Genomic DNA, 24,945 nt, shown 5'->3' on the forward strand with positions numbered 1-24,945 from the left:
GGGAGGAAAAAATATACCTTTGGCAAAGTGGATTAAATTATGCATCGTTACGCTGCTTGGATTAAATTATGCATCAAAAATAAAGACCAGCTGCAGGTGGCGATGGGGGGCAGCGGGGGCCCCGTTGCTGGCCCTCCTTGGCACCCCGCGGCAGAGGCAAAATGGGATTTCTAGCCAGAAAAAGCTGCGAATAGCACACAAACGAGCAACGTGCCACGAATACCACTCTTCTTCACCGTCAACCTCTACACGAGGCGTGCGGGAGGGTTGTCTCTGCCCGTGGCCAGGCGTTACAGGGGAGCGGGGCGAGCCCTGCGGCCGGAGAGGACTTTTGCGGAGAGAAGGGGTTTGCTGCACTTGGTTTTTCTCACCACGGGATCCCCAGATGAAGCACAGGCTGGTTTACGACTCCCTGCGCCAGGGATGGATGTTGCCCAGCTTGCTCCATGCCTCCTGGGGAGGGTCGCAAAGGGAATGGCCCTGTGAAGGTCTATCCCTGCCCGTGGCCACGTTCAGGGGGTGGCAAAGCCCCTTTCCCACGGCCGGGCTGGACGGCGCAGAGATTTGCTGACGTCAGTTACCTCCCTGCAGCCGTAAACCCCACTTTTATAAGGGAAAAAAAAATAATAGTGCAGCAACATGCTCTTCCCAGCCACACAAACTTGTTGCCCTCCCCGGGGTGGGGACCGTCCCTTTAGGGCATCGCAAGGAGGATGCGTGAGAGCGGGGAGAGTGAAACCCGTCTCCCCCGGGGCGGCCGAGCATCCTTCATGGGACGAGCTGGGATAGAGCCGGGCACCTCCGCCGTGAACCGCGCCGGCCGGTGACGCCGGAGCCCTGCCTGTGTTTTGGGTGGGCAGCTGAGCTCGGCGGATGCCTTTGAAAGGCCCCAGTCACGAGCTCGGCTATCTTTAGCCGAAGGTATTTATATTACAAGGCAGCAGCGTGGCGGCCGCCGGGCAGCAAAGGCATCAAAAGGGTGGTGGAGGCAGGAGGGGGCTGCACCGGGACACGGCACGGAGGAGCATCGAGTGCTGCTCCCCCCGCCGAGAGCCACTGAGCCCCTGGGTGAGGATGACCCCGGAGGAGGAAGGCTCCCAGGCAGGGCCCCCAGAGAGGGTACGTATCCGGGTGGAGGAGCAGTCGTTCTGGGTGGAGAAGACCTTGCTGGTGGAGAGCAGCGAGTACTTCCGTGCCCTCTTCCGCTCGGGCATGAAGGAGAGCACGCAGGAGGAGATCGGGCTGGGGGAGCTGAGCGCGGCCGGGTTCTTCGTCATGCTGCGGGTGCTGGCAGGTGAGAGGCCCATCCTCGGCAGCGAGGAGACCTTCCAGGCGGTCGAGTGTGCCGCTTTCCTGCAGGTGAAGCCCTTGGCCAAGTACCTGATCCACTCCATCAACTCTGACAACTGCATCCTGCTGTACCAAGCTGCTGCCATATTCGGTCTCCTGGACCTCTTCCACTGTGCCGCGCTCTACATCAGGGACAGCTACGCCGAGCTGGAGGAGTACCTGGACTGCCTCTCCGCCGACCTGCTGGCCTACGTGGAGACCCTCCTGCCCAGCACCTTCGTGGCGGTAGGAGCCCACACGCCCACCTTTGAGTTCCTGGAGGACCTCTCCAGGACTGTCTGCTACCTGGACGAGGAGACCAACACATGGAGGACCCTCTCCTGCCTGCCGCTGAGTGCCAGCACGTTCCTAGCTGGCATGGCGACCATGGATAATAAGATCTACATCGTGGGTGGCGTCTACGGGGCCAGCAAGCAGGTGGTGGAGAGCAGCTTCTGCTACGACGCCGATGCCAACACCTGGAGCGAGTTCCCCAGCCCTCATCAGCTGCGCTATGACGTCAGGCTGGTGGGCCACGAGGGCTACCTCTACGCCATCGGTGGGGAGTACGAGAAGATCTCCCTGAAGTCCGTGGAGAGGTATGACGTGGCCTCCAGCACCTGGACGTTTGTCTCCGACCTGCCACAGCCAAGCGCGGCGGCACCCTGCGCCCAAGCCATGGGGCAGATCTTCATCTGCTTGTGGAAGCCACTGGACACCACCGTCATCTATGAGTATGAGACCCAGCAAGACGCATGGCTTCCCGTCACTGAGCTCAAGCGGCACCAGAGCTACGGGCATTGCATGGTGGCCCACCGTGACAACCTCTACATCATGCGCAACGGCCCCTCGGATGACTTCTTGCGTTGTGTCATCGACTGCTTCAACCTGACATCACGGCAGTGGACTGCCCTGCCCGGGCAGTTCCTGAACAGCAAAGGAGCCCTCTTCACCGCCGTCATCAGGGGTGACACCGTCTACACGGTCAACAAGATGCTGACGCTCCTCTACTCCGTGGAAGAGGAGACCTGGAAGTTCAAGAAGGAGCGGGCGGGCTTCCCGCGCAGCGGCTCCCTGCAGACCTTCCTCCTGCGGCTGCCAAGGCGCGACCACGACGTTGCAACGTAGGTGGCCCCCCGTCCCACGTCGGGATGCTCTCCTTGCACGTGGCCTCGGCTCTGCACCCGCCGCTCCCCTGGGCTCCTCTCCTCCTTCGCGGAGACGTGCTCAGGTCCACGGACGTGTCACGTTGGACCTTGGAGGTGACGCTAGACCCTGCCAGAGGGAAAGGGGCTGCAGGCAGCTGCTGCCTGCCTCTGCCTGCACTGTGTGCAAAGTCCGACCAGACGTGGGCTCACGAGCCAACTGCATGCAGGGCTTTGTGGCTTCTGCAGAGGACAGATACCAAAGAGATGCAAACATGGGGTTTACTTATTTTGACCACACTCTGAAGGTGTGCAGCATCCCACCTCCTCTCTGCTCCAATGGGAAATCTGCGTTATATCCTGGAATTAAAAGGAAAGCTATGAAAACCCCTGTGTTTTTCATTACTCTTAGGGTTTGGTTTTTCCCCCCCCCTCTTCTGAAGGAAAATACCTCCTAACAGGGATCCACGTCAAGGCTCGCTCCTGCCCGCTGAAAGCTTTTTCAGCTGCGGCTCCGTTTCAGAGCCGTACGTGGGAGCGCAGTTCCCACACAGCCCCGCGCTCCCCGGGGAGGTCTCCACAACCGCTCCCGGCTGCAGCCGGGTCCTGGGAGGAGGAGAGGAGAGGGGAGATGGGAGGGTGAAGGAAAACATCTCCTGGGCATCGGGTGCTTAATGCACTGAGGGGTTTCTGGGACTCGGGAACCATCCATCACCCCACCGAGTGCGTTAGCCAGCTATCGTCTCCTCCAGGCTCATCTGCCAAGCCCCAGCACAGACCCAACGGGGTGGCAAGTGCTGGCGCTCATCGGAGGCTCATTTGAGCCAAGACAGGGTCTTTTTAGGACATGGCAAGCCTTGGAAATACAAAAGGGTGCAAAAAGGGAAAGAGAGGAGAGAGTACCACCATTGCACGGCGATGCCAGGCTTGCAGAGGTCTTCTCCGTTAGCAGAGCTCCGTAACCAGATGAACCATTCTCATGAGATACCATCCCCTAGCATCAAACCCTCAACACCAGCTCTGGGGACGGCTGGAGAAGGTAGAGCTCCCCTTTGCGACCGCAGCGCTGCTGGGAGACCTGCGGGGACCAGGGCAGCAGCAAACCCAAACCATGGCTCAGCTAGTTTCCCATCCGTGGGGCTTTGGGCTGCCCGTGCCGTCCCAGCCGAGACGGAGCGGAAGGGAATACCAGCTGGGATGCCTCAAATACCTCCGCTGCTGACCCTCGCCAAGTTCTCAGCATTTCCAAAACAGTTCCCGCATTTGAGAAAAAAACCCACGCAACACAACCACAAACAAAAACACACAAGAAAACCCCAGCTCGCATCCATGTCCAGATTGAAAAGCGCTTGATGAGCCTTGTCCCCATTTGCCCTCTGCCACTCGGCCAGGCCACCACCCCGCTGTCACCCCCGGGATGATGGCACGGATGATGCAGGTCTGATGGTGGCACGGGGGAGGCAGGGGACACTGGTGGACCTCACCCAGCTCCACGCCGCGCTGCATTAGCTGAGCAGTGTTGCTATCCTCGGGCAGACTGTTAGCAGAAAGCCCATCAAGTCAAATCCTTGTTCCCTTCCTAGACGAAGCCAATTAACATTTCACGCTGTCTTCCCCTAACTGAAAGCAGCACATGGAAGCACACTGCTTTAAAATCATTTTAAGTTGAACAAACAGCTTAAACCCTCCATTAAAATAAAGTTAAAATAATTCTCTTACTAAAATATTTATGACAGGCTCCTGTGGCTAACCCGGGACAGCTGAACTTGGCAGGCTCTCCCCTTCCCTTCAGCTCTGAAATCACCAAGCGATACAACCTCTCCCCCGACCTTCACACGCTGTTTTTTTGACAGTTTGGGGGTTTACAAAGGTATTTGCCAACAAAATGCAAAAGGTTTTAAGATTTTAAGCGTAGCACCTGGGGCAAAGAGCAGGTCTTGGCAGGCGCTGTTGAGAGTGGCATGGATGCTCCCAGGAGAGGAGCAACTGCTTGCATCCATCAATCCAGACCTTTTGTTACTTTTAACACAAGGTAATTTCAGGTGCACAGGGAGGAAAAAAGATACAGTTCTTACCTCTGCAAGCAGGGGGGAAAAAATGATGAGCCAGGACCAAGCAAATCTCTAACGACAGCAAGAGGCTGCTCAGCCTTTGCACAGTGAGTGGGCACGACGCTGCAAATGTGCTTCGCTCCACCAGAATTTAGCCCTCAACGTAACGCATTACTGGCACCAGCACAGCACCATTATCTTCCCCTTTCAATCTTCATGGTGTTTACCCCGCCAAAGATTACAGTTCGAGGCAAAGCGATCTATCTAATCACAGTTTAACCTTTTGCAAGTTTCTTTTTTAAGGTGACATCATCTTGGCAAGGATGAACGTAATGAAAAGCTGTCTGTAGAATGGACTTGCCTTATAAGGGCCGTATCAAAAATAAAAGCTTGTATAACCAAGGGAAAGCTGGAGGAAAAACAGGGCTGGGAGCTCCAAGAAGAGCCTGTGAGCTCCCCATAAATATCTCCCTTGGCCATACAAGGTGCCACATTTTCCTTTTCAGTGCCATTAAAAAATAGAAGGTATAAAGCATCCTTGGGTATGGACGGGTCAAGTCCCCCAAGACCTAGATGCCAAGTTTCCTCGTTGCATCCAGGCGGGGATGAAGGCGGCCACGGAGGGCTGTACCGTCCTGCTGGTGTTTGGCACCCAGCTAGAGGCACACGGAGAAGGGACACGGTGTTTTAACTCGATGGCAGTACGTTGGGCTGGGAGATCGTTTGGAAGGATACAATGGAAAAATGGTACTAATGCAACTAATTAAGGATTTTCTCTGCTGGGTTGTGCCAGTTGGCATTTTCACAGGAAAAGACACAAATACATTTCAGAAGAGCCCCTCCAACCATCTTTACTCAAATAAATTACATCTGTATCTAATTCACAGGAAAATAATATACTTTTATGTGAAAACACTGTCCACTGTTCCACCGCCAAGCCAAGAGACACATCCCATAAGGTGATCTGAATCTCCCATTCTCCGTCCTTCAGTTATATAAAAAAATTCTCCCGGGCATCCAGATTTTCCTGATCCTGACATTTGTGCTTAATTTCTTTTGGAGCCACTGTCTCCACAGTTTAGGGAAGCATCCCCTGAATTTCCTGATTTGGGCAGAGCACGAGGGCAGCGGAGCCGTTCCCCGTCTCTCTTCTGATTTCATGAAATTCCCCGAGCACAAACCCTTGCATAAGCCATTTTTCATTGCACTGGATAAACTTCATGTATTTCTAGAGCAAGGGTAGCCTGTTTTCCTTCCTTACCCTCATTGAATCGCGTATTTTTTCTCAAGTTTCTGGTTTAAAAGGAGAAGCTAATGTGATCGGACTGGATTTCAATTACAATATTCAGCCATGACTAAGTCAGCTGAGACTCTTCCCAAGCAAGGACCCACAAATGTTTCTGCAGGAGCCTTCAGTTTTTATGAAAACAATCTTTTCTGTTGATTTATATAATCTTTTAAGAATCCGCATTTGATTGTAGTTGAAAACACGACACCCATCACCCCAGGTGGAGGGAGAAAACTGCGGTTTGGGTTTTGCAAAATCTAAGCCGAAGGCGGTTTGGATCTTATTGCTTCTAATCTAAACAGCTGAGATGATCAAGGGTGGAGATGTGTGGGTGAGGAGATAAACACTCCTCCTATAAAGCCTTTGCCTTAGTACAGTGACAAATACGCGTATGATGGATGTCCATAAAATGAGATGAGACACCAAGCTGGTGCTTTGAAGGTTTGTGCCCGGTGAGCCATGCTGCTCAGGGTGGGGATGGAGCAGCAGAAGGGTAAGCGTGTGCCGAGCCCTTCGGTGGTCCGGTCTGGAGAGGGGAAGCTGTGCCTGGGGTCCAGGATGCTGATCACTGGGTTTTCATCACGAGCTCTTCCAGCGCCTTCTCCCTCTGATTCCCACAAAGCAAAAGAACTTCTTTGATTTCATTTTGCTGGAACCCCATGTCGTTAAACTGAGCTAACAAATGCAAGAATTCAGCTGCCTGGAGGAAGAAGGAAGAGAAAGGAGTGATGTTATCACGGGGTTTTAAGGACGGATTTATGGCAGAGTTGCAGCAGAAACAGCGTTGGGTGACGAGGCTGCAGCCAGACGACCTGGCCGGGTTGTATTACCGCTGAAGGGCACTCCTGGTGCCACTGCCGACAGCAGAGCGAGGGCACACATACCACTGCTAGCATTTAAAAGTGTGCCTTTGCATCAACTTTTAAAATAAGAAATATTTAATAAAGTCAGCCTCTAGCTTCACGTATTCCTTATAAAGTTTAACATGAATTCCATGCAAGTGTTTGCCTGCGTTATAAAGAGACCGGGGAAAGGCAGCGAGTGCAAGCTGGAATTAATTTGTCCTGCTTCCCCCCTTGCTCAGGCTGGGCCCCAGCACCACCACATCTCCCAGAGCCGTGTCCTCAATAAATAACCCCCTGCCCGATGCCGAGACCCGGGCGCCCTCCCGCTGCCACAGCCCTAATGAGCGGTGAGCCAGCAATCCTAGCGCGGTCAGCATCACGTCAAACAGCGCCAGCCCAAATTTCAAGCAGTTTTTCTCCCACCCCAGCTCTTCACTACCCCCAGGAGGAGACTGGTGATGGAGACCGACACCCGGTGTGCCACCACGGTTCTTCTCCCTGGGGGGTGCACGCAAAGGGGGAGCCGGGAGGGAGGTAGCGAGCGCGGGTGCTGGTGGGCTCGGGGTGGGGGATTCCCCGCGCAGGGGCTGAGCGAGCATCGGGCTTGCACAGCGGGGTGAGAGGATGGATGAAGAGCAGCGACGGAGCGGGTGTCCTTCTTTGGGGGGTCCTTACGGTGACGCTGCCCCGGGGCTCTGCCGCGAGTGCGGGCTCGCTGCTTGCAGGGCAATGGGTCTGACCTGCTGGGAGCCTGCGTGAGGGACGGCGGCAGAGGAGGGGAGCGTGCAGCCCGCTGGAAAAGTGAGCCTGGAGGACGCAGCACAAAGGGCCGGGCTGTGCCGCCCCGCTCTGACCTTTTTCTCTGAGTACTGGAACATTTCCATGGCCTCCTCCACCTGCCCTTCCTCGTAGCCCTGCTTCAGCAGCCGGTCACAGGCACCCAGGTAGCTCAGGAACTGCAGAGGAAGACAACCAGGGTTAATCCAATCTCGCAAACATGGGGTGCAAGTGCATTCAGGAGCCCACCTTGCCACCTTCCAGGGACATGCTCGCGCAGCGGACCTGGGGCACAACTGTCCTGCCGGCTCCCGTCTGATGCTCAGCCAGGGCAGTCTGCCCATCAGCAGGACTCCCACCGCGAGAAGACAACGTCTTGGTTCCCCCCACCCTCCCAGAATGGGAACAGGAACAAGGCGGAGGGAGGATGAGGAGCAAACCAAATATCTGAACCATCTGAGACACAAAGCAATGACCTCCAGGCTGGGGGGTGAAGCAGGGCCTGTCCCCGGTGAGATGTCTACCCTTGGCCAACCTGGCATCCCTTTGATGCGCTGGGGTTCAGGCGCCCGCGGGTTCGCTCCAGGGTCCAAGCACAAAACCCACCCCAGGGGAGACCCGTGTGCTGTCATTACTGAAAGTAAACAGTTATTTTTGGCTTTCCTCGTTGTTCTTGGAGTGCTGACAGCGCTATTCCCAGCGGTATCTTTTAAATACCACGAGAATCATTCGCTGTCCAAAAACATATGGGACAGACAATAATAAATGAGCTATAGAATAGCAAGGGGAATAAAAACATCCCACGGGTCTCCCCGAAGCTGTGCCGTCGTCATCCAAGGAGAAGCTGATTCCTATCTCCCCAGATCCACCAGCACACAGACCTCCCCCCTCCACAGCACCGCCATAGCCAAGGAGAAAGATTCAGTAAAAGACCATAGAACATACGAAAAAGTCAAAAAAGTCCCTCAAACGTTGAGTTGATCTAGTCTGGCTAAAGAGCAGAGTAAGAATTTTAAGAAATGTCAGTCTTAAGGAGTAGCTTATTAACTCAAAAATTAGATAGTCATTGGTCATTGGCATTCATAACCTGTTTTTATTTTCCTTGTTACCTTACTAACTAAACACCCCAGATCATCGCTGTACTTTCTTGCCCTGGCGCAGCAGGGACAGCTGCTCGCCGTGCTCACGGCCAGTCCTGGCAGCCTGGTGTGCTGTTCAAGCCCAGCATGAAATTGCTGCTGTTGTCAACTCCATGATTTTTATCATTAAAAAAATAATATATATATATCCTGAAGACTAAACAAAAACAGGTTTTTAAATACTACAGCCTGCTAACCCCCTGGGTCTGGTACCAGCCCCACCGCTCACTGGGGAGGAGGAGGAGGTGCCACTGCCCTCTTGAAGCTCCTTCTCCCCTTGTAGCTCTCAAGGAGGCTCCTTATCACACTTAGACGTGAAGTTCCTCCAGCACAGGCATCCCTGGAGAGCTCGGCTTTATCTGCTACACGGCCAACCCAATAACCTCATCACAAACTGCTTGTGTGTGAAGAGACCTCCAGGCTCTGGTAGAGCAGTAACCTGCTGATTTATCTCATCCCTCATTTGCTGCTACTTAATGTTATGTGCAGCGATGTAGCTTTCCACATCAAAGCTGAGCATGTACAGTGAAAAGGAATCCCTCTTCCTGTGGGTTTTATCTTCCATGTCCTTGTACCACTTTGGCTGATGCCCATCGGAAAGGCCTGTCCCCATGAGGTCCCCGCTTCAGCAACCGGCTGCTTAAGAAGAGCAAAGCCTTACCACCAACCATTTCACCGACCCCCCGGACCACGGACTATAAGCTGCTAGCATGGAAAAAACCACAAGCAAACACCACCAAAGACCCCAATGCTGATTTCATCGTGGAGGAACAGGGTAAACATCTCCCCAGTCTCGCGGCAGGGTTCAAGCCAGGGATGCGCAAACCTGGTGGGCGCTACCCCTTGGGTGCTGAGTCTCCGGGGACAGAGGCTCTCCGAGGGGACAGGGAGACCCCAGCCAGCACCGCGGCAGACAAGCCCTGCTCAACTCACTGCCGCAAATGCCGCCACTGAGAACACAACTTCTACAAGCGTTGGAGAGGCTCGGGGAGCCACTGCTGGTGGGGACAGCTGACGCAAGGCTTGTAGGAAGTGCTGAAGATCTAGATCGTGGCTTGGTCAGGAGAGGTTCAGATTGGATATTAGGAACAATTTCTTTACTGAAAGGGTGGTCAAGCATTGGAACAGGCTGCCCAGAGAGGTGGTAGAGTCACCATCCCTGGAGGAGTTAAAAAAACGTGTAGATGTGGCACTTCAGGACATGGTTTAGTAGGCATGGAGGTGTTGGGTTGACGGTTGGACTAGATGATTCTGGAGGTCTTTTCCAGCCTTAGTGATTCTATGTTTGGGGTAAGACAGCAAGTTCTTTTGGAGGAGGAAAGGGGCAGGAGCACATTATGGAAGCACAGCTGAGCATATATTTTGCTGTATTATTGACTTCACAAGAGTCCAACAGTCCATAGGAGGAGCTTCCCCATTCCATGGCCAGGAGGTGGCTGGTGCCTGTGGTGAACGCCCTGCTCTGAACCCCGTGCTTACGGCTATTTGGGGAGATGGATGCTGACCAGCTGCAGCCCTCTGTCATGTCTCAGCTCACATGTACATTGAGAGCTCCATGGATCAACGATGCATTTTTTGATTGATCAATGATCATTGATCAAAATGCAATGATGCATTTTTGGTTTGGCCCTTGGCCACGAAATCCTAGATGATGAACTTGTGGCGCGTGGGGGCAACTAACCCTGCTTGAGCCTTTTAGAGAGGCTCTTCCACCAAAATTGAGAAGGCATCGCATACTTAAGGCAGCAGACTTGCCTTCTCCACCAGGGTGGGCCCTGCCAGTTTGACTTGACACTGCAAAGAAATTGAGCGATTTTTGGCTACCATCTGGTACTACAATCAATCTTCACAGCTGAAGCTGTCATCGTCACACACTGAAACCCCGCGTGACACCAGCAAGCAATGAAGAGCGCCCACAGCTCTTGTTTTTAACTTGAGTTGAAACATATTTTCCAGGAAGGTTTAGCCTAACTTGGTAGTTTCGTACTTGTAAGAGATGCACGAAGGGCTAGGCTTTACGTTTTATCTTGTCTGTATTGGGCATAAATGGGAAAGATGGGAACTGCTGGTGAAGAAGGCACAGGATATAAGGCAGACCTTGTATTCTGGTGCATTAATCTCTTCTCCAAGGGAATGGGAGTCCCAGTGCTTATGGAGAAGGGAGCAGACTGTACCCATTTCCATCCTTAATAAGATGCACTGCTTCTTCACATTGAAGCCAGCAGTTGCGACAAGACACCCTTGCACAGCTCTGTGCAAAGAACGTGGGCTGGGCTCTGCCCATCTCCCTCTGCCTAGTTGAAACCTCTACGAATTGAAGAAATAAAGCTTCCCTTCCCACCTCGGCTTGCAGCGATGCTCGCCTGAAACACCAGCAAGGTTCTGGGGAGGCTGGTCCAGCTGGGGGTGACTCAGGAGGGAGCCAGAAGCTGCAGGATGACTCAGCCGCAGAGCAGCTTCGTGCACCGACCAGACGGGTAAGAGCTGGCCCACGCAGCCCAGGCAGCTCCCTGGGGCACAGGAAGGAGACTGGCACCCAGCCGTGGCTGCTTGGTGCCGTGCCTGCTCACACCTCTGCCCGGGGTCTGCTCCTGCTCCCTGGCACGACAGCCCGGTGGACATCCCTCTTGCTAAGCTGCGATCAAGCCCCTTCTCTCTCTGCAAGAGCTACTTCGGTAATTTAGCCCTATTAAATCCTCCACTGGAATGGGCAGGTCCAGCCCCAAGCTTGCCAAGCCAGAGGGTCAGAGCCAGCAGCGTCCCTCATGGCACGGATGCCCCAAGCCCCCCTGGACCACAGGGTTCATATGGACAAGCAGAGACCTCGGGAACTGGGATGTAGCACAGCGGGCTGTGATGCACTCACATAACAGCGGTAGGAAGAGGTTGTATGTTAATTATTTTCAATAAATTCCAGGTTATTATAGAGAATTCCTCAGGAAAAGAGCTCTGGGACCCAGCCACAATGCTTGCATGGAGTCCCTGGTTGCTCCAATGCGGGGAACTTGTGTTTTGGAGAGAGCCCAGACAAATCTCCGGGGTATTCGTACAGTCCCACTCTGACAGGATGAGCCATGGCAATAATCACACGAATCTAACAGCCGGGAAAAAATGATGTGCAAAAAGTTTCCATATACGGGGGCAAAATTTGTACTTCAAAAGGACACCACGCTCCATACAACAGATTGAACAGATAACAGTACCCAGCCGTTACTACGCGCTGAAAAGCTGAGGGCGACTCATTGCTGTTTTATTACAGCAAAAGTGCAGATGTGTGATCTCATGGAAAGGCCTGTCAGCCGAGATCTGATACCAAAGTGGGAAATCCAAGGCCATCAGAAGGCCACCCCAAGCAAGACAGCCATCCCTTTCTCCATGAAAATCAAGCTTTTCTTTACCAAAAGCCTTCTGCGGCACCGTGCCAGCTCCACTAACCTGACTTAAGCTTTGCCTTCCAGTCTTCTGGAGGGTGAGGATGGCTTTGCGGGTGGGGTAGCCCAAGGCTATTACGGGCTCGATGAGGTCTCGCTCCTCTTGGCTCAGCGCTGAGAGCAGGTCAGCCGCCGAATCCTGCTGGGATCTGTGGGAACTGAGAGGTCGCGCAGGCGTGGAGGCAGGCGTCGAGGCAGGGGGAAGGCAGGCGTAGGGGCTGAGGGACTGCAAGAAAAAAACAGCAGATGTTCTTCTTGCTCCAGCTCATGAAATGATGTTAAACAACCCAGGCTGAAGCAATGCTTTCAAACGCCGGCAGTTACCTTGCTCTCTCCAGAAGAGGAAAATTCCCATAAGTGGAACAAACCCCCTAAGGCTTCAAAGGAGACCGGACTTAATTAAATCCAGGCTCAGCTATAGATACAGATCAGAGAAAACAGCACTCAGGAACGTTCATGGGGCAAAGCGAGCAAAAGCAGGTTCCTTTCCCGGGGAATCCCGGTCACGTCTCCAGCAATAAATGCTGTCCTCGACCGGCCAAGCGAGAGGCAGCGCTGCCCGCGGGCAGGTGATGCAGCAGCCCAGGCAGGAGGATGCTCCCCTGATGCCCCATTTATGCCCGTGATGTTTACCAGACGTATTTAGGTTTCTCTTACAAAGCCATCTCCAGAAATGACCTTGCACATAGAAATGCTTACCCAATGCTTTCGTATTTGGCATGATCCATTCGTAACAGCAGCCGAGCAGGGTGGGCAATGGGTTACTAATTAGTTGCAACAGCTGTTTAGTGTATAAATACACATGGGCATTTAATCTTTCCTTAATTACCCTACGTCTAATGCAACTACATATAACTAACCTGGCCTTTTATGTGTCCAATGGTTTAATTGCGGGTTTTCAGTAATTCATCTCCTAAATCTCTCAAGTAGCTGGATGAGATGTGATTTCTTAAAAAACATGGCGCAATTCAGATTTAAAGTGACGGAAAGCAATATTTACTCCAGCACTTCACATGACTATCTCTATCATTAAACGATTTGTATTTCTAGTAGGACTGTGAAATCTAAAGTTTCCTAGACTTTTAAGAAAAAGACGGCCTTTGCCACAGAGAAGGACACCAATATTGCAAGAGGAGTCAGGTGAAGTGGCCTCCTCCAGCTATAAAACAGGGTGAAGGAAGGCAGCGAGCACGGGGACAGGTAATGAGGGAAACCCAGGGCAGAGAGGACGCAGAAACAGCCCAGTTTTGTCTCCATTCAAGCCCCAGCTTCTCGTCTGGGGCTGCCCGGAGGAGCAGCTGTGATGGCTGTAAGGGGCATTTCCCCATAAACGCTGTTTATATCTGTTAGAGAGGGAAAATGAGAGGAAAGAGGGGAAAAAACATTATTTCACTTGGTTTTCTTTCAGTGTTTCAATTGAAAATCAAATAAGATGCCTTGCTTGTCGGGAAAAACAGAAATGTTTTGGTTAGGACAGCGCAAGTAAACATCCTCCCAGAAAGCTTCCCTTTAGACCCTGGTAAACCCCCCCCTTCCTTCACTTCTTATGAAAACTCGTCAGCAATTTCTCACAGGTTTAGTGTCCCAAAGCCCCATTTTGGTTCCATTTTGCTGGCCAGACCCCAGCAAACGGGACCAATTCAATGCCTTCCACCCCCCACCTGTCTCAGCGACAAGCAAAGTGCTACCAGAAGAAAACACCTCACCGGCACCGTGGGCTTATGCCGTTTGATCGGGGGGATCGACGCGGCCGCGGCCGGAGGAGCTGGCACCAAGGTCCCCAGCTGGGACACGTCCGGGGCTGGCCCGTACTTGACGCTGCGGCTGGTGCGGGGGCACTGGGGGAGCGGCCGTGGCACCGGGACCCCTCTGCTCTCCGCAGCAGCTCTGTTCAAAGGATGCACCAAAGCAGCCAGCTTCCTCCTGGCTGCCTCCAGCTCGTTCTTCATGTTGTTAAATATCACCATGGATCTTCTCTGCTTGCTCGGGTCCGGACTGGCTGGGTTGTGGTCGCCGTTCTCCAACGAGGGCTCCAGCAAGCCGGGCGATGTTTTTGGTCGGGTCTGGTAAAAGCTGGGACGTGAAAGCACAGCTCTTCCAGCGTTTCTCCTCCTGGAAACTTTTTCATCCTTGTCATTCTCTTCCCAGGAGGTCGAGGAGTACTCGTCATCCTCCGAGTACTCATCCTCCTCTGAGTGCCAGGTCTCGCTCTCGGTGTCGGACAAGGCACCTCTGCCCTTGGCGTGCCCGTAGCTGCTGTCGGCAGCGCTCAGGCTGACGCAGCGCCGCACCGCCCCATCCCGCGCTCTCCCCCCGTAGCTGTCAGCGGGGTCCACCAGCAGCAGCCAGCACGGTGGAGCCGTGGGGACGACTTCAGAGGTGACCTGATGCCGGGAGGTCTGCTGCTGAGAGGCCACCTCGACCCAGTAAAGCACTTTTCTTTCCAGCGAGAAGTCATGCTGCAGGAGAGCAAGAAGTAGCTGGTGAGGGCATCTGAAACCAGATCACAGGGCACGGAGCAAACCACGCTCCGCTCAAGTCCTCCGTTAATGGTTGGACTTGATGATCTTAAAGGTCTTTTCCAACCTATCCAATTCTGTGATTCTGTCATTGACGAGGGCACCTTAAGGCTGCATCCTTCCCATACCGGCTCCTATTTCCCTGAGCACCAGGGCTGGCTGTGGGCACTAGGGCTGTAGGATTCGGCAGTGCCAGCCTCATCCCTATAGGCAATCCCCAAATTTATACTTGAAAAAAATCTGGCTACGAAGTTATTACTATTTTAAGTTGTATCTGCAACTCTTTTGATAGGTGTCTTATGCTCAGAGGTGTTTTTGTGTCAGTTTGGCTGCTGTGGAAGGGGACAGCACCCGTTAGTGGCACCTGGCAGAGCCACATCAGGCATGGGGGCTCAGGAGCCACCAAGGGGGGAGATGCCACCTTGGGCAGAGGCAGGACCAGCCGCGGGAGTCCCTGGTGGCACCGGGGGCTCAGCCAGTCCCAGAACAGAGTCGTCATTTCCACATAGCCTGGCTTAAAATATAAGCGTGTTTGAAATCTGAGGGTTTTCCTGGAACAAACAAGCCTTGCCCGTCCCAGAGCTCTCCAAACAAGGTCTCCTTTGGACGGGCAGGCAAGTACATTCACAGCCCAGGAATGCTGTTTTTACTGCTCCCTGCCACTTGTCAGCTGTGGACCCAAACCAGCCTCCCCGAGGATAACACCACCATCTGCCTCCAGAAGGATCAGCCCGGACCACCAGCGCAATGGCTTGGCCTTGGCGGGGAGCACCGACACGTCCCTGACCAGGGAGAAACCCGGGGCTGGGGGTTTCCCGGGACAGGACAGGGTGATGGACCGCCTCAGCTGGTCCATGGGCATGCAGACCATCACCTGCCTCTGCACAGGTGGCAAAATATGTGTGCATTAAAATTTCCTTTGGAGAATTGCTTAAAATGAACAACATGGTGACTCTTCGCGTTAAACATGTCCTGCAGATTTGGGATGTGTCATTTTTGGGGGAGGATGAGCAAGGCTGAGCTAGCCAAAAGCCAGATGTGGGGTTTACTGCTGGTTCACCCATCACCAGGAGCAGGGGCTGTTTGGGGTAACCCAGATCACCTTCCCGCCGTGAAGTGCACTGACCCCATCTACGGGTGAGACTACTTAAGGCTGAACACACAAAGTATTTCTGGAATCGTCTTCGACTGGAGCTGTGCTAGCACTACCCGTAAGCCCGGAGAGCTGACTCCATGCCTTCAGTGCAGTTTGTACAGGGAAAGGCTTCCTACCTCCTTCCAGAACACAGATCGCTCCTTCGAATCGCTGTGACAGGGTTTAGAATTGGTGACAGAGCTGTTACAGCAATAGGTGTAGATTCAAAAGCGGTTTAGGACTCAGCAATGTGGAAGACCACAAAGCGCCACAGGATACTTTTTTTATATATACATATTATATATATATATATATATATGTTGCCAGCACAGGTAGTGTTGCCTGCTTACATCTCTGTTAGATTTATTAATAAATATTTAATAAATATTACTAATAAATGAGAAGAGTGGTGATTCCAGACTAGAAAACAATCCCAGAGGAGAGCCTGGAGTTTGTCCTCCTATCCCAGAAAGACCCAACCCTCCTGCTTGGACGGGATTAAAAAAAAAACCAACCCCAAACCTACCCCTTCCTCACTCCCACCCACCACCAATCATCCTCACCTCCTCCCACTCCTGCAAACCAGCCAATTAAGAGGAGATCAATTAGGAGGAGAGGTTTCCCTTCCCTTCTTTCACAAGAAAAGGCAAACACCATTGACATCCCTTCGAGCATCCCTCCAGAAGCGAACCCGGGCACAGATGCGAGCAGAGGCGACTCACCATGGTGCTCATGAGGATGTCGGCGCAGTCAGGGAGGTCGATGGCCGGGGCGGTGATTAAAGTGTTTTCTCCTCCAGAGTCCCCGTCGAGGCTCCTGGCCGTCCGGAAGGGAACGTCATCCAGGTAGCTCATCGCCGCTGCCTGATTTCTTGCTGTCAGAGGACAGGATGAAACAAAACTGTAAAAGGCAGGACTAGCACCTTTTAAGTTGAGTGGAAGGAGAGAAAGATGAGCTATTTCAAGTGATGCTGGTAAAAGGAACGCAGCCCTTAGAGACACTGCCAGCCGAGTAAAAACCGCTGTGTGCAATGCCCAGGTTTGCAAGATCTTAATTACTGATACCGGGAAGATTTGTCTGAACTAACCTTTGCTATTTTGAGCTTCAGCCAGCAGGACCTGATCATGCTTACAGCTTCATTTGGCAGAGATCCTGAGCGGTTTTTTCCTCCACTTCCACCTCCATGCATGCCCCGCTGCTTTCCATCCCTCCTCCTGCCACTCCCTCTCCCTCCGCTGCCCGTCGCACGCTCCCTTTCCCAAGCTGGGGACGCACCAAGCACTTTTTCCAGTTGCAGAGGCAGAAACCACAGCCAAGGAGGACACCTCGCAGGTCTCCTCCCTCTGCGTGACCTGAGAGCACCCGTGGTCCTGGTCGTGGAGCTTATGCATGCGGCCGCGTGCTGCTAAGCCATCACACAGAGCAGCCGGGGGGAGCTGGGGCGAGGGCATCCCCTCCAGCACCGCAGCAGCTTACCGAGAGCCAAACAAGGAGGCTGGTGCATCAGGCAAGCTTTGGTGTTAGCGGGATCTCGAACGAGCCATTTTAAGGCCAGATTAGCTTTTAAGAACCATTGAGTCATTTTAAGTGCGGTGATGTTTTTTAGATCAGGAATAGCAGGGGAGAGAAAAATTTCTGATGAACTGGGAATGGTGGCATGGAAAATATTACTGCAATAGCGTAGCCATCAGCTCTGCATAAATGTCTGAATTTAGTAAAAAGCCACTACTTGCTGCATGAAGCCTCGAGTCCTCAGCTTCCCTGCGACAACAGCATGCAAAATAATTTCCTTTATATATTGTCAATTGGTGAGAGCTAATGGTCAGTAATCCATCAAGCTCTGGTACCTGCAGCCTGTGCCTGCTCATCCCAAAGCAGCAGCCCTCAGCAACCATTCTCAGGACACAAACCGTAAATACTTGGTGTGCCCTCCCTAAATGCTTTTACTGATCTTTTTTTCCTTTAAAAAGAAATGGCTTCTACGACAATGAGGATAAACACTCCACAAAAAGAAAATAAGCAGACGAACGTATCAAGTAAAGCTGCCTGTTAAGTTTAATGCAAAAATAAGGGTCTATAACGGGAAATGGCATTCGAGGTCATTTCTTGTGTTAGCAAAGGACTAACAAACTGCCTCTAGACCACAAAGAGCGACACGCACAAGCACTCGGTTCAACTCGCTTGCTCTTATCAGAATTACAAGAGTTGTTGCTCGCCTGCTTATGCCAGGAGGCTTTAATACCCGGGGCTGTAGCGCAGGCAGAGCCCCTAACCAGCTTTGCAGCTCCCGCACATGTACTGCTGCTAACACGCGACACATGCAACATGTTGGGCGCCGGCACGGAGCCAGGCCATCTGCTCCCCAGCCTAAGAGGGCTCAGCGTAAGTTACAATCCACGTCAGCACTGACAAAGACAACGCATGAAACACATCTCTAAGTGAAGGCACTTTCCCCCGGCTTTCTCCAAGTCCTCCGCGTGGCCGTGCAGCCCCTGCCTGCAAAAGGGACGGACCCTCCTCACAGCTTACGCTGTAAATCAGCTCTTCCCAAACGCTGTGCGGTACAAAGGTGCAAAGGAAAAGAGTATCTCGTTGTCCTTCACCTAGAACGGTTTTACTTGGTTTTAAATGCCACTTTAAGGGATGGAGATGGGTAGTGAACGTGTCTGAAGCCACCACAAAGAAAATACGGAGGGATTATGGTACCATATCTCACTGTATTTCACTGCATAAATACTATGCTCTGAGAAAGGCTCCCACAAGTGTTAATTCCCAGAATCGCTATTTAGAAAAAGAGAAGTACATTGGGGTGAGGAGCTATGAGGACGAAAACGCTACTAGACAAGAATAAAAGAGGGTCAGTCGTAAACACCAACTTACACCAAAAAGCAACTCCTACAAGGGTTCTGACCTCACCTGCTTCACGCCAGCCCTGCCTGCTTTCACACCAGAAACAGGCTGGCAAACAAACAAATTCCCGTCGGGAAGAGGATGCGCCTTAAAAGCATGAGAGACCTGAACTGCACTGGGACCAGGGAAGGAATAGGATACAAATGAGTCTCGGAAACTCATAGCCAACCCCTCTTTTCTTCTGGGCTATAATGATTTTTTAAAACTTAAAAATCATTACTATACTCAGACAAACTTGAATCTTAAATCTGAATACACAAGGTTTTTTTAAGAATTAATACCCTGTCTCCATGTATTTTATGAGTTACGATTTTAAACATTGCTCTTTGATCTGTGGCTTCAACATCTTCCTCACTAAAAATATAAACCATTTTAACGCAGACGTCATCAGACGAGAGCAAATACGTAGAAGAAACCACAGAAAGCGCTTGAGGGATTGAAATATACCTAAACATACATCATCCGCTGGCATTTTCAAGCCCTATTTTTATTAACAATATGAAGTTATCCTTACCGTCAGACGAAATCATGGAGCTCTTCTCGCAGGGCGGGGAGAACGGGGTTGCTTCTGCGCTGCCTGCTTATCTGCTGCTCAGTTCTTTAAATTCTTGTGGTGTCAGACAAGCATCTGACTTTGACAGTTTTAAGATTATCGTAGCTTAAGCAGTTAGCCTGTCCCATCAGACATGCTGACAGGATAAGGAGCCTAACTATTTAAGCAGAGCATCCTCCGGTCACTAAGCTTCCTGAACTGAAAGCGTTGTTTCTGCAGTTATTTTTACGCTATTTGAACTTTTGCTTTTTCATCAGGTAAGACTCCCCAGGATCTGACCCAGCCACAGGTCCTGGAATAACGAGATGCTACAAGTGACGGTAGGGATGGGAGGATGTAGGAACACGCAAATCAGAACCCCTACCTCAGAGGACTTCACGGTAATCTGTATTTTGGGGAGCTATAGTAGGCGATATACACGTGAACAAGAACTGCAAACTTCTGCACCCAGATTAATTCTAACTCTACCAAAAATTACTAGTTTGTGTGCTCTTACTAACAGAAATCAATGCAAAGCTTCAGCCAAGAAACTATTAACATTACATATAAGGCCCCAGTGTTGAAGTTAGGCAATTACATGTTGCCTCCTCCATGAATTACAGAATGTTGTGATCCAAAGAGGTAACGAACTGAAGAGATTAAATCCATTCCCACACATTAGGGCTAAGCAAGAGTAACGACTGCAGCTCTGGAAAGATGGCACGACAATCTGCGTAGCCCAGCAAAGCCCCAAACCCATATGGCCCGTCACTGTTTCAAGCAAACTCTCCAGAACACGGAAGGCTTTGAATCAGATGCCTCTGACACCATGTAGGAGGGAGAAGTTCCTTCACACAAACCTTTTGCCGGCAATTCTCTCCACACTGGAGTCGCATTTGATGCCAAGTACTAAACCAAATCTCTCCCTCGGAGTAAAAACGCTTCAAACAAAAAAAATATCCATTTTTCTCTATTTATTCTGTACAAAAAACCAACTTACAAAATAGAGCCACATTTTTTAGTCAAAAACTACATACATGATCTGACCCTATACAAAAATAGCTATACAGGCAAAACCAATTACAGTAGGTTAGACTTCAGATTTTACTGTTTTTTTTCCAGCAGGCTTATTCATCAAATTTATATATATTCACACGGCTGTCTGACCTATTTCACCACAAATGGGAATTTTTTTCCATGTTGTGGTACCAGTTTTAGTCCACAGAAGTAAAATGTCAGCAGCTGCTTTAATCAACCTCGAAAAACCCTGTCTTGTTTGTACTTCAGAATTTGTTTAAACTTGTAATAGGTTCGTTTCTACACACAGAAATACAGGAACTATTTTGACAGTGATGCTTGACGTGCTTTGTTGAAGAAGAAAAACATGTTTACTAATGATCTCCTTTTTTAAAAAAACTTCTCTATTTCTGGACATTTCATCATCTGGATTTAGGCTTATGAAGATAAAAGCCACTAAAAATAGGATGTTAATACTGGCACAAATACCCTCGTCAGCAACATTTCTTTATTAAGATTGAGATTTGTTCACAAAAACTCGCAGCGGGATTGTAGTTCCGTACCACGAGAGGCCTAGCAGCTTTGGGCTTGCTCAAGTATTTCCCTGCAGAGTCAGATGGCAAAAACAGTTCTTACACTTTTCTTCAAGAGGCTACCAAAACAGAGGATGGGACTTCCTCTTCGGACCCTCTCATATTTACACACGCAATTATAATGAAACAGTCCTCCAGTGTTAAAATAATTTATTCCTAAATTATCTGACAGCAGTGGCCCAAGTGTCATTTGTGGGGAGACTCGGAAGAACCCATCCAGGAGGGATGCAGCTTCCTTCGGGGTGATCAGCTGGCACCAAGTACTGATCCCATTCATGCCTTTAACAGAGAAAGCATTGTTTGAGAGGAGAGCTGGTATGAGTCTGGTAATAAGATTTATTATGTACCCACACGGGTATTTTTCCATACTGATCAATACACAAAACACTAGAAATTGTACTCTGAAACTTGTTTTTCAAAACATAAATGTGAAAATCATATGTACTATTCTATTCAATGGAATGGCTATGCATGGAAGTGCCCTCTGCCTCACACGGGCACCTGTTGGATACAACTCTATCAAACGAGAAGCTTGATCCTTAGCTGAAAAAAAACCCAGGACAATTCATTGCATAACCATATTTGGAAGTTAACGAACCAAAAGGGACCATAATTTCACAATCTCAACAAACAATACTTGTCATCTTTGATAATAAAGACTTTGTTTGGTTTTACCTGATCTGGATTAGGGCTGCTACAGAATGCTCAGCTTGTAAGTAATATTCTCTGAAGGGCTGCAGTAGATGGGCTAGAGGAAATTCATCTGTTAAAACACAAACATAGAAATCGTTCAATAAACCAGAAAGACCTTTGATTCTATTAAGTCTTAGAAGCCCCAACTTTGCCAACTCATTTGCTGCTCCCCAGCTATAACTGGAAATCACTTCCCTATGTAATATATTAAGGACTATTTACATGTTTTGCACATCTCCTCACCCTTACAAGAGCTGTTGGAGGCAAGTCAAGACTAGCAAAACTTTTCCTGCCTCCATCCTCTAAACAAGGGCAACATACGGACAATGAATCTTTAAAGATTACCCGAGTCGCACTTACCAAATCACCAGACTAAAGCATCTGTTGGGTGCTGGAAGTCTTCAGTCTATTCTGTTTATTCTCACTTCACCTTAATCTACAACCTCTTCTTGCAAAACGTTATGGAATTGGCTTGAGATATACTGCAGTCTACGCTGAAGAGCTGAACAGTTCTTCTTACATCACATGTGTTAACAGCACACTATGTTTACCCCATCTTTTCCTCAGAGCATACATTACTCCAGAGGATGATTTCTTTCTCAACTATTTTTGTGCCTGCATTTTAAATCCAGTGTCTATGAGATGGGGGTGTGGAAAAATATTGTTAATTATGGCATGCAGAATTTACCTGGATCCCCAAACAGCTTGGAATCAATTTCGAGTTTCTGCTGTAGTAGTTTTTCCCTTTCCTTCTTCTGTTTCTTTTCCATTTCTCTCTTCCTTTCCTCCTCCTGTTCTCCCTCCAACATAACTCTTAATGCTCTCTCCTCAGCTTCATACAGCTCTGTGCGATTTTTGAGCAACGTTTTGAGACTCTCCACCTGATTTTCAAATGCTTCATCTGCTGAGGGGGGTGGACAAACACCTAAACAGAAAGAGAATTAATTTTAAATTTTCAAATTCAGAGGGGCTCTGTTATCAGACTTGAGAGCGGAGCTGGCAAAATCTCAGAGGAACATGAGCTTAACCTTGCTAACAACGATCTTACCGGAATAATTCTTCTATCAAGAAAGAGCTTAGAAACTTAGGAACACAACCACTGTATTCAGCATTTAATAGCTATTCTTGCATAACAACATCACTAAGATCACTAATAAAGAAACAGCTTTTTCAAGCTGCACCTTGCTAGTCAGCACAGGGCACGTACATCATCTAATTTCCTGTGTGTGCAATTAAAAAAGTTTGGTAAAAATCTCATTGTTAACCTTTCCTGCCGGCAGCCTCTTTTCTCAGTTTCCGAAGCTTTTCTAATGCACGCAGGATGTCCACCATCCTCTTTGTGTCTGCTTGTTTCTTCCGTACCTCAGATAAGACACTGTCTGCAGCAGCCTTAAGTTCTCGTTCCTATGCAAGAAAGAAAAAAAACCCAAACATGATGTGTGAGATATCTCAGGTAGACAAGAATGAACTGGTACTTTCAAAAAGGTTAGCAAAACACTGGAGATCAGAATAAACTTGCTATGGCTGTGTTACTACAAAGTAAGTCAACCATCCAACCTCGCCTTTTTATGAAAAAGCTAGAACACGGTAGACTTCAGGAAACAAAAAATGAATGCTGAGCAACTCATAAATTTGGGCCAAATGAACTGAATTCATGAAATGAATTCATAAAGCCTGATAACCTTTAACCACAGAAAGCTAGGAAAAACATTAACAATAAACATAAACCAGCCCAATTCTACACCTCGGCTATTAAAGACCATTAACATGCCACAGTCTGAACACAAAACCTTTCCCGACAGCTGCTCTGTACCATCCCAGTGGCAGACCTAGCACCAGCAGAAGAGCAGCTCTTTAGCCAACAGCCAACACAAAGGTGCCTACAGCACTTCCCAGCAAACCCAAAGTCTTCTTTTTTTTTTTGCTTTGGAGCTGTTTTACTTCCCGGTGAGACCGAAAAGCGTGCAAACAACAAGCTTTACAAGGATGAAGCCAGCAGGCAAGGCTTACGGTTACTGAAATGGCGCTGCCCACCGTAGGGTAGCTGTGAGCAGCGTAGAGCAGGCCGACAGCTTGGGACCAGAGAGGAAGACCTCCACATGCAACCGAGAGTCCAGAAACCACTTAAACCCCAACTGTCAAGGCCGAGGACGTGAGCGTGGCAAAGCTGAGATGCCCACCAAGGTTTTTAAGGAAGAAGCAGGGCTGCAGGCCTCGGAAACAGCGTGTCTCCGAGCAAGCCAAACCCATGCAGCACCCAGGTGGCACCTACTGCACCGTGGGGCCCGAAGCCAGGTGCCGGGCAGGCACAGCCCACCCTGAGCCCGTTACCGGCAGGCCTCCCCCGGCTCCGCCACGCTGCCCTGCGCCCCGGAGGGACAGGCAGGAGTCCCCGGGAGGCCACGCTGCGGCTGGGGGAGGCAGGGAGAGGCCGCTCGGGGCCGTACCCGGTTCTTCTCCTCCACCTCCTGGATGCACTTGGCCCTCCACTGGTCGATCTTGGCCTCCCGCTCGGCGGCCCGGGCCGCCTCCTCCTCCTTGGCTGCCTTGGCTTCTTGCTTCCTCCGCTGCAGGCGCAGCCGCCTCTTCCTCGCCCTCTCGGCCTTCCTCCGCAGCGCCTCCCGGTAGCCCGGCTCCCTCAGCGGCCGCACGACCTCCCGCAGCTCCCGCCGCGCCGCCTCCGCCTCCTCCCGCGCCTGGGCCCAGCCCGCCTCGTCCCCCTCGGCCTCCCGCCGCCGCAGGGCCCGGCAGAGCGCGGCCAGCCGCGCCACCAGCCCCAGCGCCTCCACCGCCAGCTCCCGGGCGCTGCCGGGGCTGGCGCCGGCGGGCGGCGGCGGCGGCGGGGCGGCGGCCCGGCGCCGGCCCAGGAACTGCGACAGCCACAGCTCGTCCTGCTGCCGCTGCGCCGCCGCCGCCTCCTCCTCAGCCACCGGCCGCGGCGGGAACGGAGGAGCCGCCGGGAAGTAGGGGCCGCCGCCCGGCGGGAAGCGCGGCCCCGCGTCGCCCTCGGGCCCGGCCGGCGGCGGCGGCGGCAGGAGGAAGGGCGGGGGCGCCGCCGCTGCCGCCACGGCGAAGGGCCCCGGGCGGGCGGCGGGGCCGGGGAAGGGCGCGGCGGGCGGCGGGAAAGGCCCTGCCGGCGGCGGGAACGCCCGGAACGGCGGCGGCGGCGGCGGGAAGCGCCCGGCGAAGGGCGGCGGCTGCGCCATGCTGCCCCCTCGGCCCGCCGCCGCCCGCGCCGCAGCGCCCCCCGGCGGCCGGGAGGAGCAGCCGCCCGGCCCCGCCCCGCCCCGCCGGCAGCGCGGGGAGCCCCTGCCTGCACCGTCGGGCAGGAGAGGCGGCCCTGCCTGTCCCCACCGCCCCGCCTGCCCCTGGAAAGGAGCCGCGGGAAGAGCCCCACCTGCCCCGCACGGAAAGAAAGAAACCCTTTTTTCTTTCATTAAAGCTCCCATTACCCATCAAATTTAAAATTTCTGGGGATGACGTCAGGGATGACAACACTCCGCTGCTTGAATATTCGCTTTGTTTTATTCAAACGCCAGAG

General features: G+C 51.7%; 3 protein-coding genes across 4 annotated transcripts; 1 reads left to right on the forward strand and 2 right to left on the reverse strand.

Annotated features, from left to right (window-relative positions):
* The first annotated feature begins 1,074 nt into the window (after positions 1 to 1,074).
* On the forward strand, positions 1,075 to 2,457 carry KBTBD13 (kelch repeat and BTB domain containing 13). The gene has a single exon (XM_072871486.1). It carries the CDS (start codon positions 1,075 to 1,077, stop codon positions 2,455 to 2,457), a length of 1,383 nt encoding a protein of 460 aa, XP_072727587.1.
* Positions 2,458 to 5,370: 2,913 nt separating this feature from the next.
* UBAP1L (ubiquitin associated protein 1 like) lies at positions 5,371 to 22,141 on the reverse strand. 2 transcript variants are annotated; one of them, XM_072869216.1, is made up of 7 exons: positions 22,093 to 22,141; positions 21,387 to 21,474; positions 16,382 to 16,533; positions 13,712 to 14,464; positions 12,010 to 12,231; positions 7,513 to 7,614; positions 5,371 to 6,513 (listed from the first exon to the last, which is right to left on the reverse strand). In XM_072869216.1, the coding sequence occupies exons 3-7, from the start codon at positions 16,511 to 16,513 to the stop codon at positions 6,379 to 6,381; spliced, it is 1,344 nt and encodes a 447-aa protein (XP_072725317.1). In that variant the 5' UTR covers positions 16,514 to 16,533; positions 21,387 to 21,474; positions 22,093 to 22,141; the 3' UTR covers positions 5,371 to 6,378. The 2 variants fall into 2 exon arrangements, with proteins under 2 accessions (XP_072725317.1, XP_072725316.1); XM_072869215.1 differs by lacking the exon at positions 22,093 to 22,141 and adding an exon at positions 21,765 to 22,086.
* PDCD7 (programmed cell death 7) lies at positions 20,061 to 24,631 on the reverse strand. Its single transcript, XM_072869217.1, has 5 exons — positions 23,852 to 24,631; positions 22,670 to 22,808; positions 22,093 to 22,329; positions 21,387 to 21,474; positions 20,061 to 20,990 (listed from the first exon to the last, which is right to left on the reverse strand). Exons 1-5 carry the CDS (start codon positions 24,608 to 24,610, stop codon positions 20,873 to 20,875), a joined length of 1,341 nt encoding a protein of 446 aa, XP_072725318.1. The 5' UTR covers positions 24,611 to 24,631; the 3' UTR covers positions 20,061 to 20,872.
* Between the last annotated feature and the right edge of the window lie 314 nt (positions 24,632 to 24,945).

The sequence above is a fragment of the Ciconia boyciana genome, chromosome 8 (genome assembly GCF_034638445.1).
Source record: "Ciconia boyciana chromosome 8, ASM3463844v1, whole genome shotgun sequence".
Classification (NCBI taxonomy): domain Eukaryota; kingdom Metazoa; phylum Chordata; class Aves; order Ciconiiformes; family Ciconiidae; genus Ciconia; species Ciconia boyciana.

Bases quoted from the DNA above. Each gene is read 5' to 3' on its own strand.
- KBTBD13 (XM_072871486.1), top strand. From the start codon at position 1,075: ATGACCCCGGAGGAGGAAGGCTCCCAGGCAGGGCCCCCAGAGAGGGTA.
- UBAP1L (XM_072869216.1), bottom strand. From the start codon at position 16,513: ATGAGCTACCTGGATGACGTTCCCTTCCGGACGGCCAGGAGCCTCGAC. The intron at 14,465-16,381 runs GTGAGTCGCCTC...GCTCTCCTGCAG, and splicing joins ACATCCTCATGAGCACCATG to CATGACTTCTCGCTGGAAAG. The intron at 12,232-13,711 runs GTGAGGTGTTTT...TTTTTCTTGCAG, and splicing joins GGCATAAGCCCACGGTGCCG to TCCCTCAGCCCCTACGCCTG.
- PDCD7 (XM_072869217.1), bottom strand. From the start codon at position 24,610: ATGGCGCAGCCGCCGCCCTTCGCCGGGCGCTTCCCGCCGCCGCCGCCG. The intron at 22,809-23,851 runs GTACGGCCCCGA...TTTCTTGCATAG, and splicing joins AGGTGGAGGAGAAGAACCGG to GAACGAGAACTTAAGGCTGC. The intron at 20,991-21,386 runs GTAAAACCAAAC...TCTCTGTTAAAG, and splicing joins GCAGCCCTAATCCAGATCAG to GCATGAATGGGATCAGTACT.